The following is an 18760-nucleotide window of genomic DNA, read 5'->3' as shown; positions in this document are numbered from 1 at the left end:
GGTGAGCAATTTTCGGCATCTGCCATTTGATTGTTGTGGCGGGGGGGGGGAATCCTGCCATGTGAGGAATGAGGGAGGGAGGGAGGCGGTGATGAAGAAAGCGTGTGAGGAAGCGGCGCAGAGAAGGGGTGTGGAAAAGGAAAGAAGGGCAGACTGAGGGAGAGGGAGGAGCAGGAGGAAAACGCAACAGCAGCCGGCAGCCAGCGTCACACGCCCCCTTGACAGCACCGCCCTGCTGAAGCGGGCAGGTGGGTGAGCCAACTCCCGTCGTCGATGGTGCCCGGCGTGGGGCAAGATTGCTCCGTCCCTGAGGAGAAAAGCGCCGCCGTGTGAGGGGGAGGGACGGAGAGGGAAAGAATGTGTGTGCTGGCAATCCACGCGGCGATTCCTGGACTGTCTGCAGGCCAGTTCTAGAAAGCAATTGTGCCTGATCCGACCCACGGGCCTTAGTTTGCTGACCCATGTACTAGATGCTTGGAGATTCAGTCACCCATTAGAACAAAACATGTTCATCTGATTCAAAGGATTCTGCGGGAAGAAGAAACATGATCAGGATATTGAAGGAACTGCCTGTAGAGATCCAACCAAGAACTATATCAGATCAAATCTCAACATGGGTGATAATGAGGGGTGAAAAGAGTTCATTGTATAGATGGAGACTAAATAAGGGTTTATTTGAAAAACACCGAATCACAACATATTCCAATTATGTCAAGGTATAAAAACACATTTAAAAGCATTTGGAAATATAGGGGAGGAGGATTTTATAAAAGATTTCAACCATAAAGAGGAATGTTTTACCTAAGATACTGTTTTTATTCTAAATGATACCAATAATAAATAATACAAGCTGCTTTAACAAATGGCAGAGATAAAGTATAAATTTTTGATAGATACTAAAAATAGAGTACCAACAATACTTTGGCCACCTCATGAGAAGAGAAGAATCCTTGGAAAAGACCTTGATGTTGGGAAAGATTGAGGGCACTAGGAGAAGGGGAGACAGAGGACAAGATGGTTGGACAGTGTTCTCGAAGCTACGAACATGAGTTTGACCAAACTGCGGGAGGCAGTGGAAGACAGGAGTGCCTGGCGTGCTATGGTCCATGGGGTCACGAAGAGTTGGACACGACTAAACAACAACAACAACAACAAAAATAGAGTTGGGTTCGCACTGCTAGATTTTCTACTGTGAGGCAGCCTCTTTGTGTTGGTTAAAAAAATGGATATCATTGGAAAACACACTATTGCTGGGTACCCAGTGGAATCTCGGTTGTCGAATGCTTCGGAAGTCAAACGTTAGGGGCTTTCGAACACCAACAACCCGGAAGTGAATGCTTCCATTTTTGAATACAATTTGTGAATAAAATTATATATAAATAAAATTATATATATATATATAAAGTAATTGAAGCACTTCCCAAACTCCTTCGATTCAAAGCATTTATGATTTTTCAGTTTGCGGATTGTAGGGTTTCAACTCTTAAAGCTTTTCCTACTTGTGAGTCCATTGATTTTTTGTAAGAACATCAGGGCTGAAGCTATACGTTCCATATAATTACGCTCCATATAAGTGGTTTTCCCATTTTGAGTTCGCTGATGTTTGCTAAGGTTTCCACTTATATTGAAGCTCTTTCCACACTCCATACATTTATTTGCTTGTCCCCAAGTGAGTCTGTTGATGTCTTCTAAGGTTTGAGCTACGATTAAAGCTCTTTCCACACTCCATGCATTTAAATGGTTTCTCCCCTGTGTGAATCCGTTGATGAATTCTAAGCCTTCCACACGCACTGAAGCCCTTTCCACACTCCATACATTGAAATGGTTTCTCCCCTGTGTGACTCCGTTGATGAATTTTAAGTGTTCTACTATCAATAAAACTCTTTCCACATTCCATGCATTTGTATGGTTTCTCCCCCGTGTGGGTCCGTTGATGTTTTCTAAATGTTCCACTATCAGTGAAGCTCTTTCCACACTCCATACATTTATATGGTTTTTCCCCTGTGTGAATTCGATGGTGGATTCTAAGTGCTCCACGATCAGCGAAGCTCTTTCCACATTCCATGCAATTAAATGGTTTCTCTCCTGTGTGAGTCCGTTGATGGATTCTAAGGTGTTCACTCTGACTGAAGCTCTTTCCACACTCCATACATTCAAATGGTTTTTCCCCTGTGTGAGTTTGATGATGGATACTAAGTGATGAACCATCAATAAAGCTCTTTCCACATTCCATGCATTTAAATGGTTTCTCCCCTGTGTGAGTCCGTTCATGTCTTCTTAGTGCTCCACTCTGACTGAAGCCCTTTCCACACTCCATACATTCAAATGGTTTTTCCCCTGTGTGAGTTTGATGATGGATACTAAGTGATGAACCATCAATAAAGCTCTTTCCACATTCCATGCATTCAAATGGTTTCTCCCCTGTGTGAGTACGTTCATGTCTTCTTAGTGCTCTACTATAAGTGAAGCTCTTTCCACAATCAATACATTTATATGGTTTTTCCCCAGTGTGAGTTTGTTGATGAATTTTCAGGTTTCTACTCTGACTGAAGCTCTTTCCACACTCCATGCATTTAAATGGTTTCTCCCCTGTGTGAACCCGTTGATGGATTCTAAGTGTTCCACTGCTACTGAAGCTCTTTACACATTCCATGCATTTGAATGGTTTCTCGCCTATGTGGGTCCATTGATGTTTTCTAAATGTTCCACTATCAGTGAAGCTCTTTCCACACTCCCTACATTGATATGGTTTTTCCCCTGTGTGGGTTCGTTGATGGTTTCTAAGGTGTCCAATCTGACTGAAGCTCTTTCCACACTCCATGCATTTATATGGTTTCTCCCCTGTGTGAGTGTGTTTATGTATACGAAGGTTTGAACTCCAACCAAAGCTTTTCCCACACACCATGCATTTAAATGGTTTCTCCCCAGTGTGAGTCTGTTGATGTTTTCTAAGTGTTTCACTGTCAGTGAAGCTCTTCCCAAACTCCATACTTTCAAATTGGTTCTCCTCTCTTTTTTCACACTCCATGAATTTAAATGGTTTCTTCGTTATTCCCATTGGACATGGCCCCCCAGAATTCTGACTGCCCTCTCCGTTGTCTGCTTTTGACGGGGGGGGGGGGACATCCTATTTGTTTTCTAGGGAGAGAACAAAAGAATATTACACACATCACTTAGGACCTGCTCTTATTTTAACATCTTATGCATTCTCTCCTGTCCTCCGTAAATTCCCAGGTTTTAGGAAATACAAATGAAAGAATGTCAAATAATGGTCATGCATTTCAGAAGCATTATAATATGGTTGAACTGTGGGGTTTACTTTGTATAAAAAGTGACTTCTCACAGGAAATGTCCATGAACCTGCCCACTATTCATCAGGGTCCCAAGTTCATAATGAAGTTATTCATCCTCTGCATAATAATTCTCCAGCCCTTGGGCCACATTTTGTCCCCTTTGACCTCTAGATCTTTATTAATCACCTGGACGGTCCCTTTGTTCTCAGGAGGTGCATATTGACCATTTTTTGAGACTCATATATAAGTCTTGTGGTTGGCTGAAGGAGTGCTCAGGTAGGAGAATGTTTTTGGGGTTGGACCTCCATCTCTCAGCCTTGCATTATTGCATGGAGAGAGCTGGAGATGCAGAAGGAAAGCAGCTGGAGCCTGACTGCTGGGAATCCCAGATTAAAACATCCAACCCAATTATTATTCGCTATAATTATATGCCGCCTGGTCTTGCACCCGTCTCCTGACACTGGACTATCTTAGTGGAGATTCCTTGTCCAGGCCTCTCTCACTGTTCTTCCTCATTTGTACTGGCTGGGCAAGGGCTTTTGGATATACTATCTCTGCTCCTACTGGGAATTATTTAGTAAATTTGTATATCGCTCTGCATCTGAAGATCACAAGATAAAAATATGTGTGACACTGAAAAAGGTGAATATTAAAGGTGAAGAACACCGATTGTGGGAAAGGAAAGAAAGAAGATAACTCTGGAGAAAGGAAGTATTTCTCAACTACGATTGTGACTCAGAATCTTAACCAAACGTTATTCTGGAATATCAACTGGACCTCTTTGAATAGGAGCCAGAAATCTTTTGGGATTTCATCCAGACACACCTTTAGTGTGGGCAGCAGCGGAGGAAGGCAGGGTGGGGGAGGGGCAGACCTGGCGCTGCAGGTTGAGAAGACCCACTATACCTTCCTAAGCAAGCAACTTTGGGGGCGAATGTTTTCCTTAAAAAAGCTCTTTCCCAGGGGCCGGCAGAGGTTTCTACGCTACTGAGTGTGGACACCGTGGATTTATAGTGTTAGGGTCTCAAGAACCCTTAAGATCCAGTTCCACCAACTCCCAAGTAAGTGGGCCCCTGAGCCCATAGGTCAGGCATGTCCAAAGTCCATTTCGAGGGCCTAATCCGGCCCCTATGGCAGTTTAGTTCCTGGGGAACAAGCCTTTAAAAAGTTCAACCCTAAAAAAGGTCAACAACTTTGGTTGGCCCTCAAAGCCCTTCACTTCATCAAATCTGGCCCTCTTTGAAAAAAGTTTGGACACCACTGCCCTAGGGGAACCTTCTATGCTGAGGTGAGGCATCTCTGGCCCTCCAGATGTGGTTGGACACAAAGTACCATCATCCCAAGGAAAGATGGCATATGGCCAGGGATGATGGGAGCCTTATCTGGTGGGACACACTTTCGCCATCTTCCTCCTCCCCTGAAAATGCTGAATATCTGTATTTCATTTCCTCCTCCTTCCAACATCTCCAAGATCTTCCTAATATAGTCCAACTGCACACATTCCCAAATAATCCTGCACCACTGACTTCCCGAGACTGCTGCATTGTGTCTAGGACACTGGCAATGGGACAGCACCTTCCACTGGATGAGAGGATAGAGGGTGAAATCAGGGCAGGCCAAATGGCACTCAGCGCTGTCCCCTCCTTGCCCCTCTCTGCATCTGCTGCCTGAGGGGGCTGCCTCAGTCTCCCTCACCGTGGAGCAGGCCCTGAGAACAGCCTTCTCTCTGCCCCCCCCCAATACAGGAAACGTGACAAAGAAGACCTTGGAGTGTCACCTTATCAGGAACAAAATGATAATGATAAGAGATTGTAAGTTTGGGCTGCCCTGGGCAAGATAAATAAACTAATAGGTTCAATAAATAACAATAACAACAATAGAAATTGAAATTGCAATAGTAATAATAATAATGCAGGCTCTTGAGGGGGGAACACGGGGACCCACCCATTTCCATAGCAATCTTTCCAATCCCTTAAATCCCACAGCCATGAGATCTGATATAGTGGGAATAATGGAAACCTGGTGGAATGGAGAGAAGGAGTTTCGTAGAGTTATCTCTGGGTAGTAGTTGCCAAGACAGAAGCCTCAAAGGGCGGAAAGAATAAAGGGGGCTTCCTCCCTTTCCTCTCCTCCCCCTGGTTAGACTCCCTATAACAGCCCCCAGCGCCCCATGCAGGAGCTGACCTGGGACTTATGGGAGGGCAAGGACTGAGCTTCTAGGGAGGAGATGGCGGGTGGATCAGGCCTCCTGTTCAGGGATCTCTCCCTGGTCGACTAGAAATCATGGCAGATTCCTAGGCAAAAGGGAGAAGTCAAGTCAGGCAGCCCCGAAATCTCTCTCTCTCTCTCTCTCTCTCTCTCTCTCTCTCTCTCTCTCTCTCTCTCTCTCTCTTTCTTTTCCCACCTCCTGTCAATGCTGGCATTGATCCCTCCCCCAGGGATGCTTCCCTCCCTCCCTCTGCCCCCCAACTTCCTCTGCCCTCCACCCCCCAGTCTCCCCTTTGCCCAGAGGCCCCCCTGGCCGCTCAGCCTTCCTGCCAAATCTCTCCCAAGCAAGCGCCCCCACCTCTCCATCCGGAGGAGCCTCGACAGATGAGCAAGGAGGGGGGGAGAGGAGGGAGTCAAAAGCGCCCCAGGGATTTCTTCCAGGGGGAACAGAACTGGGGCCTGGGTTCAAGTCTCAGCCCTTCCAGAGAGGGAAACCCAACCAGATGGGCGGGGTAAAAATAAATTATTATTATTATTATTATTAGGTCACTGGCAATGGGACAGCACCTTCCACTGGATGAGAGGATAGAGGGTGAAATCAGGGCAGGCCAAATGGCACTCAGCTCAGTCCCCTCCTTGCCCCTCTCAGCATCCGCTGCCTGAGGGGGCAGCCTCAGTCTCCCTCACGGTGGAGCAGGCCCTGAGAACAGCCTTCTATCTGCCCCCCCCCAAATACAGGAAATGTGACAAAGAAGACCTAGGAGTCTCACTGTGGAGCATAACAACAACTACTACTAGTACTACTACTGGTTGTAAGTCACTTTGGGCTGCCCTGGGCAGGAGAAAGCTACTAATAGATTCAATAATTAAATAAAAATAACAATTGTAGTAATAATTACACAGGCTGGGGGGTGGGAGGAACCCCAACCATTTCCATAACAATCTTCCCAATCCGTTAAATCCCACAGATTTAAGAAGGAGGAGTTGGGCACAGGTATCTCTGGGTAGGAACCCTTTAAATGCTTCTCCACAGAGACACAGGCATGTGGGTGAGACTGTAGTTGCCAAGACAGAAGCCTCAAAGGGCGGAAAGAATAAAGTGGGCTTCCTCCCTTTCCTCTCCCCCCCCCCATGGTTGGACTCCCTATAACAGCCCCCAGCGCCCCATGCAGGAGCTGACCTGGGACTTCTGGCAGGGCAAGGACTGAGATTGAAGGGAGGAGAGGGTGGGTGGATCAGGCCTCCTCTTCAGGGATCTCTCCCTGGTCGACTTGAAGTCATGGCAGATTCCTGGGCAGGAGGGAGAAGTCAAGTCAGGCAGCCCCCAAATCTCTCTCTCTCTCTCTCTCTCTCTCTCTCTCTCTCTCTCTCTCTCTCTCTCTCTCTCTCTCTCTCTCCACCTCCTGCCAATGCTGACTTTGATCCCTCCCCCAGGAATGCTTCCCTCCCTCCCTCAGCCCCCCCAACTTCCTCTGCCCTCCTCCCTCCGCCCCCAGTCTCCCCTTCGCCCAGAGGCCCCCCTGGCCGGCTCAGCCTTCCTGCCAAATCTCTCCCAAGCGCCCCCACCTCTCCATCCGGAGGATCCTCGCAAGAAGAGCAGGGAGGGGGGAGAGGAGGGATAGGGGGGGTCTCTATCCAGGCCTCTCTCGCCCCCTTTAACCCTTCCGTGGACTCCCCATCTCTAGACAAAAGGGACCCACCAAGCCGCGGAGTCAAAAGCGCCCCAGGGATTTTTGCCAGGGGGAACCAGGAATTCTCAGAGGGGCGCGGAACTGGAGCCTGGGTTCAGGTCTCAGCCCTTCCAGAGAGGGAAAGGGGAGGGGGGGAACTCCCTTACTTTACTCCCCCCCCCGTCCCAATTCCTGCTATCCCTTCCCAGCTGCCCTACAGAACAGGGGGAGAAACAGCGCATTCACCTCCCCCTCCCCACAACCCTAAATCCCTCCCCCCCAATATATCTATATTCTGCACCTCTTTTTTGCAGACCTGCTCCTCTTCTGGGAATGTGAATGGCGGCCCCTCCCCCTCCCCCCTTGGCTCCCAAACCTCCCTGCCTCTCTAGGAAGCGGAGCTCACTGACCCAAATTCTCCTCCTTCCAAACAAGCTGGGTAAATCCATGGTAACTCACGTTACATTTGACTTATGATTGCGACAATTAAGTAATATCTAAATGTTGTGACGTGGGGTTTGTGATTTCAGCTCTCTTGACAAACATGCTGGAGACAGTTCTCTAGTAACAGCTCTTTATTAAAGTGAACAAGACTGACTGTGAGGGCAGGAAGGCTACATTTATAGGGACAGGGAACTAGCTAGAAGGGGATACATTTTGGAGGGAACAATATCAGGCAATCACAGTGCTGCCTTTTGGAGGGAACCAATGAGACAGAGGATCCAAATACAGCAGCTTAAATGAACCAATAGTAGCTGTACCTTCTGGAACCAAAAGGCAGTTACTTTATCCTAATGCAAATACAGACAATAATAATACAGAGATAAAATCCTTTGACTCAATACACAACACCCCTCCCCCCCTAGTGAGCACAGCAGACATAATCCCTCAGGTACTGTGGGGTCCTACAACTTCTACTTGATCTCCTGACAACAGGTGTTGCAGGTTCTGGATTGGGTGTTACCTGTGGTGGAGGGGCTGCTATAGGGGTTTCATCAGGAACAGATGGAGTCCCAGACATCTCAGGGTCCCCTACCTGTACCTCGTCATCCTGAGGACTAGCAGACCCTGGTTCATTTGATGAAGCCCCTGGTGACTGCACCTCTGGGCCATCTTCACTCTGGTCTCGCAGCTGTGCGTCATTAGCCAGGGATGAATTATCTGACTCCTCCCTGCTGAGCGCCCGGCGCCTCAGCTGATCTATATGTCTCTTCCAAACTTGCCCATTTTCCAAGGTCACATAATAGGACACAGGTCCACTAGCCCGGGTGATCACACCGGCCACCCACCGCGGACCTCGTGAATAGTTCCTCACCCAGACCAGATCTTCAGGGGCGAGATACCTTGTTGTGTCAGTCTCAGCCTGGGGGGTTGCTCTTGAATTACGGTTTGGCATTTTATCTGGGTGGACATAATCCAGCACCGTTACCAGTCTTCTACCTAAGAGCAGCTCGGCTGGCGACTTGCCCGTCGCAGTACACGGCGTCGCATGCTGCAAAAATAACATTCGTGCAATGCGAGCCGACCAGTTACCCTCCATTAAGTGCGCAATGGATTCTTTGGCTGTTCTTACCATGCGCTCAGCCTGCCCATTGGAGGATGGGTGAAAGGGCGCGGATGTGACCCCTCTTATGAAGTTATCAGCCAAGAATGCCCTGAATTCTTGGGATACAAAAGCTGCCCCATTATCTGATACAATGGTCTCCGGTAACCCGTGGGTTGCAAACAGCTGCCTCAACACCTTGATTACGGCAGCTGATGCCATGCTAGGGACCATCGCCACTTCTAACCATTTGGAATATGCATCAACGATAACCAAAAAGACCTTCCCTTGGAATGGCCCAGCAAAATCTATGTGCAGCCGGCTCCAGGGAGTCCTGGACTGCTCCCACCAGTGGACTGGTGCTCTGGCCACTTCTGGCCGCACCTCTTGGCATGCCTTGCATGTTCGTACCCATTGTTCTATGTTCTGGTCCATTCCAGGCCACCACACATAACATCGGGCTAGCGACTTCATCCTGACCATTCCCGGGTGTCCCATGTGAAGCGTCTCAAGAACCCTGTTTCTCAGTGGTGCTGGGATGATCACCCTATCTCCCCATAGGAGACAACCCTTATGCATGGACAATTCGTGCTGCCTTGTCGCATAAGGCCTGAATTTTTCTTCATGCGGACCACCAGGCCACCCCCTCCCCACCCAAGTGAGCACACGGGAGAGAACAGCATCTTTCCTCGTTTTCTCAGCTATATCAGTAGCTGTTACAGGAGCCCCCGGAAGTGTTTCTAGCATTATAATGTGCTCCGCTGGAGCAGGATCCTCATTGCTCCCGCCAGGAAGGGGCAATCGACTCAGCGCATCAGCGTGGCACAACTGTTTCCCCGGCACATGGGTCAAGGTGTACTGGAACCCATTCAGGAATATTGACCAACGCAACATTCTGGGGGAGAGAATTTGTGGCGTTTGTTTGTTTGGGTTGAACAACCCTAACAGTGGTTTGTGGTCCGTTTCAATGGAGAAATGGCGACCGTACAAATAATCATAGAACCTTTTGATTCCTGACACAATTGCTAGTGCCTCTTTATCAATTTGAGCATAGTTGCGCTCCGTGGGTGACAACGTACGGGAATAGAAAGAGATGGGCTTTTCCGACCCATCCGGTTCCCTATGACTCAGCACAGCCCCCAGGCCGTATTGAGAGGCATCACATGCCAGGACCAGCGGCTTCGACTCATCATAATGAGCAAGGACGCTCCTGCTACTCAGCATTTCTCGCAAGGAGTCAAAAGCCTTCTGCTGCTCCCTCCCCCATCGCCACACATTCTTTTTCTGCAAAAGTCTATGTAATGGTTCAGCTACCGAAGCTTTCTGGGGTAAGAACAAATGATAAAAGTTAATAAGTCCCAGGAATGACTGCAACTCCGTCTTGTTCTGTGGTCGTGGTGCCTCGATGATGGCCTTAATCTTAGCATCTGTGGGGTGGATGCCTGATGCATCAATTTTAAACCCCAAGAAATCCACAGTTGGCACCCAAAAACTGCATTTTTCTTTTTTCAGTTGCAACCCCACCTCCTTGAACTTGAGCAACACTGCACGGACACGCGCAACCAGTTCCTGTGGGTCTTTTCCAGCAATCAAAACGTCATCAAAAAATGGCAAGACCCCCGGCAGACCTCTTAACAGGCGTTCCATGAGCCCTTGAAAAATCCCTGGGGCCACACAAACTCCGAACTGTAATCTGTTAACTCTGAACGCCCCTTTATGTGTGACAATAGTCTGTGCTTCCGCTGATTGTGGGGTTACTGGCAGCTGTTGGTAAGCTTGTGCCAGGTCAATTTTGGCGAACACCTTGCCCCCATCCAGTTTAGCCAACAGATGTGATATGACTGGAATGGGGTATGAGTTTCCCCTGAGTGCCTTATTGATAGTACATTTGTAATCTGCACATATCCTGACTTCCCCATTTGCTTTAAGGGGCGTGACGATTGGAGTCTCCCACTTAGCAGAGTCCACGGGTGAGAGAACTCCCTGCTTGACCAATTTATCCAGCTCTGCCTCGATCTTGGGTTGCAGTGCAAATGGCACTCGCCTTGGTTTGAGTCGGATTGGGGCCACCCCGGGATCCAACTCGAAGTCAACTGGGGGCCCTTTATAACACCCCAGTTTTCCATTAAAGAGACCAGCAAATTCCTTGCATAATGCCTCGCTCATCTCAGGGCAGGTTTGGATTGAATTTAGCCCTGAGATACTCAGTCCCAGGGCAGGGAACCAGTCAGTGCCCAGGAGACTGGGGCGACTGCCCTTCGCAATCACCAGTTTGAGTACAGCCTGTTTGTCCCGGAACTGTACTCTCACGGCACACATTCCCATAACATGGATGCGGCCTGCTGAGTACGACTGCAAGGTTGCCGGGAAGGGCTCCAGAGGGGGCAACTTACCCCTGGGGAAGAATGTCTTCGCGGTCTGGTCCGACACGATGGTGAATGCAGATCCGGAGTCCACCTCCATGTCGCACTGCTGACCCTCAATCTCACCTTGACGTGTGCCTTGCCTTGCGCTGGAAACTGCACGGCCCTCCCGTTGATCTCTGTTACGTAGTGGCAGTCCTTTAGAAAATGAGGTGCTGTGGGCGGTCTGCGATGCTCCAGTCTAGGTGCTCCTGTCGCTCCCGACACCGCCGATCTACAGACCCTGGCGATGTGACCCGTCTTTCCGCACGTCCGGCACATAGCATCCCTGAAACGACAACTCTTCTGCTCATGGTTTCTGCCACAACCTGGGCAACTGCCTCGGCGATCTTTGTGCACTGTGCAGGCCTGACGCACCAACTCGACCCCACGGACTGGGCTCTGGCTCGGAGTAGCCTCTAGCTCGTCCATGGCATGCGCAACTTCTATCTGTGGCTTAGTGGCCTTGCGACTGGCATCAAGCTCCTCTCTTTCATAATTCTCTGTGGCGGTGGCCTCCTTCAAGGCTGAAGCAAGGGTAACCTCTTCTTTAGCCACGATGCGTCTTCTGGCTTTCTTGCTGCTCAGACCACCAATAAACCGATCCAGGAGAGTCTCTTCCAGATTTTGGAAGCCGCAGTGCTGAGCGAGCTTCCGGAGTTCAGCCAGAAATGCGGATACAGACTCCCCAGCACGCTGCTGCCTCTTATGGAACTCCATCTGCCGGGCCATCTTGGTCTCAGTAGGCGCCAAGTGGCTTGTTAGGCAGGCAAGAATATCTTTGAGAGATGTCTCACTCAGCTTCGCTGGAGCAAGTAATGCCTTGGCCAGCTTGAAGGTCTCGGGCCCACAGTAGCTCAGGAATGTGGCCCTTCTTTTGCTGGCATCGGTGATCCCTTGAGCCACTGCAAAGAACTCGAAGCGTTCGACGTAGTCTTCCCACGTGTGGGGCTCTGATGGCTGGAAGGGCTCCAATACCCTTGGACTCTCCATTGTCCTAGCGGGCAGGGTCGTCTTCTCAGCTGGCCAGTGAGTCTTGTTCTACGCTGCAATCCGGACTCTGAGGCAGGGCTGTGTTTAACCGCTCCTCAGCATTCCGGATCCCATCCTCGTCGCCAGTTGTTGTGACGTGGGGTTTGTGATTTCAGCTCTCTTGACAAACATGCTGGAGACAGTTCTCTAGTAACAGCTCTTTATTAAAGTGAACAAGACTGACTGTGAGGGCAGGAAGGCTACATTTATAGGGACAGGGAACTAGCTAGAAGGGGATACATTTTGGAGGGAACAATATCAGGCAATCACAGTGCTGCCTTTTGGAGGGAACCAATGAGACAGAGGATCCAAATACAGCAGCTTAAATGAACCAATAGTAGCTGTACCTTCTGGAACCAAAAGGCAGTTACTTTATCCTAATGCAAATACAGACAATAATAATACAGAGATAAAATCCTTTGACTCAATACACAACACCAAACATAGTAATTGAGAAGCAATCTTGAATAAAATAATTGTGTATATAATACATACCTGGTTATTATAGAATCTTATTACCTTTTTTATATTAATTTCAAAATATGAAAAATAAAAATTATTTTTGTGTGGTAACTCACGTTACATGAATTGGACAGCTTAATTTTATGCACCCACTGTTTTTTCTTTTTCCTCCTCCATGATGAATTTAGAAAAAAACTTTTTAGGTAAGAGTATTACAGAAACCTTGCCTTTCATAGCATAGTGGTCTGGCATTTCTAATTTCAACAGTTATTAATTGAATAACTTTTCTCATGGTAACTCATGTTACATAACATGGTAACTCATGTTACTTTTCAAATCATAATTTTGGGCATTGGAATTCTATGAAGGTAAATAATTATTTTCTTGTCATTTAGGAAATTTTGACAAATATTTATTTAAACATGAATATTAGAGACAGTTTAGAATTAACTTGAATTAACCATAGTAGGTGGGGAAATTACGCCAATGACTTCACAGGTCTGCTTAGTTACTCATCACTATTTGTAGAAAGTATGGAGCAAATAGGTTTGTGTTCCAGAATCTTAATATGGTGCATCTTTGATATGACCTTCACTGGCTGTGCAGTTTTGAAAATATTCATTGTATTCAGCGTAGCGTTTCTTTTAATGATTTGGCCTGGTGTCATCTCCACTACTTTCAATGGAGACTTTAGTTGCTGTGGTGACAAACTGAGTGGCATTGGAAACTATTTGCTTTCTTGCTCTCACTGCATTCCAAACTTGACGCTTAATGGTCCCTCCTATGCCATCAACTGGGCCTTTGCCATGCGGTGTAGCAAAGTAGTTCCACCTTATTTTCTTGTGGTGCTTTTTTCAAGAGCAGCAATTGCAGCCACAACATATTTGTTCTTAAATTGTGAGCTCGGTCCATCAGACCATACATTAATTATGTCAACTTCTTTGGGCAAAATGAAATCTTTGTAACATACCACTGTCTCCTTTGAATAATCTAGGTTGTCAGAAGCAAGAACCAATGGGTGGTGCTTCCCACTATACCACATTGAGCAAGTAAACAAGCTTACTTGGTTTTGTTTCCAGTGGGCACTTTGAATTTCATCCTGTGCCACACAGCTGTAATTTCCCGAAAAGTCAACCTGTATAAGTGCAGTCTTCTGATCAAAGTCTTTTCGTCCTACTGCTTCTCTCTGTTTTTGGTAGGCTTTGGCTTGTTCCCTTTTTATATAACAGTGCTGCATAAAAGTTTCTGTCATACTTCTGATGTGACAAGCAAGGTCTCTCGCACTCCCCTCAACCACCATCTTGCTTAACCTATCATATTCATTCCCCCCCAAATATTCCAAGTTGCTGAAATACATTCCGGAATATTTTCAAAAGCTTCATCAAGTTTCTGTTTGCCACCTTTGCATTTGTCAAATTTCCCCAGCCAACAGCTTTCTTTTGGTTCCTTACAGATCAAGGAGTTGGGAAATTCAGAACTGTATGCTGGAAAATTTCCTGGCATACAACTGTGCAAAGAATTTATTGCCATCATATAGTTTTAATGATACTTACACAGGCACACATTATGTGGAAGTTTATTGGAAAAAGAAAAATATACCAAAACAATTCAAAACCGTCACAGTGAGCACTGTAATGTGAGTTACCATAATTGCGGTAACTCACGTTACACATTTTGATAGTGTTTGTAGGGCACAAAGTGTAACATAAAATTAAAATTTTACAGACCCTGGAAACCTTCCACCAGACATTCAATGACTTTCACCCCACCATCAACCTAACAATGAACCAATCTATGCAAGAAATACATTTTTTGGACACTACTATAAAAATACAGGATGGACGTATAGACACCACCTTATACAGAAAACCAACTGACCGACAAACATATCTACATGCTTCTAGCTACCATCCCAAACATACCAAACAATCCATCGTATACAGCCAGGCCTTACGTTACAACCGCATCTGTTCCAACTCTACAGACAGAGAATCTCACCTAAGAGATCTACAGCAAACCTTTTTAGAACTAAAATATCCACCTGATGAAGTTAAACAACAGATCAACAGAGCCAGACAGATACCTAGAGAGAACCTGCTGCAAGACAGACCCAAAAAAGAAAATAACAGAACACCACTAGTCATCACATACAGCTCCCAAGCTAAAACAGTACAACGCATCATCAGAGATCTACAGCCTCTCCTGGACAATGACCGCTCCCTTTCTCAAGCTCTGGGAGGAAGACCTTTCATTGCCTACAGACAGCCACCCAATCTTAAACAACTCCTCACCCACAATAATACAACCACCAGACTTAACATGGACACTGGTACCAGAGCCTGCAATAAACCCAGATGCCAACTTTGCTGCCACATACACCCAGACAACACCATTACTGGCCCCAACAACATCCAACATACCATCTCAGGACTATTTAATTGCTCATCCTCTAACATTGTGTATGCCATCAAATGCCAACAGTGCCCTTCAGCTCTCTATATTGGACAAACAGGCCAAACCCTACGCCAAAGGATAAATGGACATAAATCTGACATCAGGAACCAGAAGACAGAAAAACCAGTAGGAGAACACTTCAATCTCCCAGGACATTCTATACAAGATCTCAAAGTAGCTGTCTTACTACAAAAGAATTTCAGAAATAGACTGGAAAGAGAAGTTGCTGAATTGCAACTTATCACCAAGCTCAAAACCATGGAGGGACCTGGTTTGAACAGAGATATCGGGTTCTTATCTCATTATACATGATAAGCGATCTTCAGCCATCTCAACCCTTGCTTTTTCATGCAAAACCATTTGCAGTCGTTTGCGGTCATCAACAGCTATCAGTCAGTCAATCACCCATTTCCACCACCCTTCTGAGTGATCCCCCCTCCCCATCCCCACCCCTCCCCACCCCTTCTCTACATAAGTGCCTGGAAACTTCCATTTCACTGTATCTGAAGAAGTGTGCATGCACACGAAAGCTCATACCAAAATAAAAACTTAGTTGGTCTTTAAGGTGCTACTGAAGGAATTTTTTTATTTTACTTCGATCCAGACCAACACGGCTACCTACCTGTAACCATAAAATTAAAATGTTTACATGATTACATTGCATCTACTGCCTAGAAGGAAAATGCAGAAAAGTTTAATTCTGAAGCTCCAATTCAGAAAGATATTCTAAAAATAACTTGTTTTGGTAACTCACTTTACAGCTTAATCATCAATAATTAACATCAATCAATACCAATTAAGAATGTAATTGGAGCAATATAGACCATTTGCAATTGAAAGATGACATTTTAAGCTTTCAATAGACATATTACAATCATTGTTTTCATGGTTTGAATAGATTTTATCTTACCTTTAATGTATGTTTAAATTCAGAAACAAAATCATTTGCAACATGTGCTACATTCAGGTGGCAGCCATTTTGGAATGAAGCATTCTGGGAATAATTTGTTTTGTTGCCAAAACACTTTGATATGTGTACACAAACATAACATGTAAAAAAAATATTAAAAAAACTTTTTACAAAAAAAAATTTTCCCCACATTTTCATGGACTGACCCAGCTCCGTTATCTTGTTTCTTTCCTGATAATCTCCCTGGTTCGATCCCCGGAGGCGGCAGGGAAAGAGACCCCCCCTCCCAAAAAGTCCCCCCCGGGCACGAAGGAGACAGTCCCCCTTCCTCTCTTTTAATCCTCTTCAGATGTAACAGGGATTTTTGCAATTATGGGGGGGGGGGGTGTTGCCCCTCCATCAGGCAGTCTGCTCCCCCCCCCTTCATTCTCTCTCACACACACACACCCAATGTCTCCTCCAAGCCCCACATAAGGAAATGGCTCCCAAGGGGGGAGTTTGGGGCACGAGGGAGGGCAGCCCTGATCCCTAAAGCGGGAGCCCAGGTATTGCCTGAGGGAGCATCTCTGGGATCATCATTCCTGACACGGGTTTGGGGCTTGGAAGAGTAACTTACAACAACCCTAAAGGGTAGTCCAGTGTCGTGCCTTTTAAAAATAGGGGCTGGTGTTTGAACTTGGGCTTTGCTAATGGGGGGAGGGGCAGAACAGTTGGAACCCACATTCGGCTCCCCGCTGTGAGGGCAAGACCCCCTCCTGACTCGCACCAGGATCCTGCAATGCAGGACAGGGAGCAGTGCCAGGTGAACACTGTGACAAGTCCCGTCCCCCCCATTTTCCACAGCAGGGCATTGGCAGCGGGGAGACCGAGAGAGATAGAGTCCTCTCCATCCTGGGCCTGGCGGGGGGGAATGTGCGGAGGGGCTGCCTTGGCTTCTCCCTCCTGGCAAGGAATCTGCTACTCCTCCAAGTTCTTCGGCAGAGGGATCCCTGAAACGGGGAGACCACTTCCCCCACCCCCATATGTCGAAGGCCAGCGGTTGCCTCGGACGCTGGGTGCTCCAGACACAGGACCACCTGGGAGGCTCCCCTCTCCCAGGCTTCCGGTTTTAGCTCTTATTTCCACTGCATGGTTGATCAATGATGGTGATGATGATGTGCACAGCAACCCAGAAATAGGGGTGGGGAGGGGTGGGGGGTGCTATAGAAATGCATGCAGGGTTTATATATAGGTAAAAGGTAAAAGGACCCCTGGACGGTTAAGTCCAGCTGAATTTGACCATGGTGTGCGGTGCTCATCTCCGCTTTCAGGCCGAGGGAGCCAGGCAGCTTTCCGGCTCATATATTGTGATTCAAGTTCCAGAAGAACTACACAAAATCTACAATGAGACTCACAGGATAATGGTGGCGTGAGCTTTCCTCCTCCAGAGTCCACGTCCTCAGCCTGCAACCCACAAAACCTTAGACAATAATACATTTATTGGCCCTTCATTTTGCACAACACAAATATCTGCATTTTTTATATAAACTGCTGGACTAGATGAATCCCAAGCAGGAATTAAGATTGCCGGAAGAAATATCAACAACCTCAGGTATGCAGATGACACAGCCTTGATGGCAGAAAGCGAGGAGGAATTAAAGAACCTTTTAATGAGGGTGAAAGAGGAGAGCGCAAAATATGGTCTGAAGCTCAACATCAAAAAAACCAAGATCATGGCCACTGGTCCCATCACCTCCTGGCAAATAGAAGGGGAAGAAATGGAGGCAGTGAGAGATTTCACCTTCTTGGGCTCCTTGATCACTGCAGATGGTGACAGCAGTCACGAAATTAAAAGACGCCTGCTTCTTGGGAGAAAAGCAATGACAAACCTAGACAGCATCTTAAAAAGCAGAGACATCACCTTGCCAACAAAGGTCCGTATAGTTAAAGCTATGGTTTTCCCAGTAGTGATGTATGGAAGTGAGAGCTGGACCATAAAGAAGGCTGATCGCCGAAGAATTGATGCTTTTGAATTATGGTGCTGGAGGAGACTCTTGAGAGTCCCATGGACTGCAAGAAGATCAAACCTATCCATTCTTAAGGAAATCAGCCCTGAGTGCTCCCTGGAAGGACAGATCGTGAAGCTGAGGCTCCAATACTTTGGCCACCTCATGAGAAGAGAAGAATCCTTGGAAAAGACCCTGATGTTGGGAAAGATTGAGGGCACTAGGAGAAGGGGACGACAGAGGACGAGATGGTTGGACAGTGTTCTCGAAGCTACGAACATGAGTTTGACCAAACTGCGGGAGGCAGTGCAAGACAGGAGTGCCTGGCGTGCTATGGTCCATGGGGTCACGAAGAGTCGGACACGACTAAATGACTAAACAACAACAACAACAACAAACCATTCAGTATTCCATTATTGCATCCATCAAAACTTATTTACACTGTTGAAGTTATCTGAATGCTTCAGTTATCACCTTTATTATTTATATTGGTACTAGCTGGCCCTGCATTGCGGTGGCTCAGTCTGTTAAATGGAGGCTCAGAGTCCCACTTCAGACTCCCCTCACCTTCAGAGTCCCCCTGTTTTTCCATGTGTTATGTTTACATAGGCGCATCCCTGTGTCTCCCCCCCCCACCCTGTTCCAAACCATTACCTATCCCTGTCCCTCCCCCCCCCCCATCACCCGGTTCATCCCTGTAATCTCCACCTGCAATGCTGAGGTCCTCCTCCACGGATTTTTGCTTGTTCCCTCACTGAGAACATCTATCTCAGGGATGCCCAACAGGTCGATCGCGATCTA

At 47.1% G+C, this 18760-nt stretch overlaps 2 protein-coding genes and 1 long non-coding RNA gene across 4 annotated transcripts in view; 1 reads left to right on the top strand and 2 right to left on the bottom strand.

Annotated features, from left to right (window-relative positions):
• RXRB (retinoid X receptor beta) overlaps positions 1–18760 on the top strand; it is a 371934-nt gene that overhangs the window by 67999 nt on the left and 285175 nt on the right. The gene's annotated exons all lie outside the window — the stretch shown is intronic.
• LOC148687233 (uncharacterized) lies at positions 645–18350 on the bottom strand. The gene is made up of 2 exons (XR_015948574.1): positions 18154–18350; positions 645–961 (listed from the first exon to the last, which is right to left on the bottom strand). It is a non-coding gene; the product is annotated as an uncharacterized LOC148687233 (long non-coding RNA).
• LOC132591678 (uncharacterized) lies at positions 794–7550 on the bottom strand. 2 transcript variants are annotated; one of them, XM_060271139.2, is made up of 3 exons: positions 7473–7550; positions 6682–6791; positions 794–3138 (listed from the first exon to the last, which is right to left on the bottom strand). In XM_060271139.2, the coding sequence occupies exon 3, from the start codon at positions 3056–3058 to the stop codon at positions 1652–1654; it is 1407 nt and encodes a 468-aa protein (XP_060127122.2). In that variant the 5' UTR covers positions 3059–3138; positions 6682–6791; positions 7473–7550; the 3' UTR covers positions 794–1651. The 2 variants fall into 2 exon arrangements, with proteins under 2 accessions (XP_060127122.2, XP_088520242.1); XM_088664116.1 differs by lacking the exon at positions 6682–6791 and having other exon boundaries at positions 7473–7538.

This window comes from Zootoca vivipara, chromosome 2 (genome assembly GCF_965207765.1).
Source record: "Zootoca vivipara chromosome 2, rZooViv2.hap1.1, whole genome shotgun sequence".
Lineage (NCBI taxonomy): Eukaryota > Metazoa > Chordata > Lepidosauria > Squamata > Lacertidae > Zootoca > Zootoca vivipara.
Note: the sequence above shows the minus strand (reverse complement) of the source record. Positions and strands in the feature narration are given on the sequence as shown.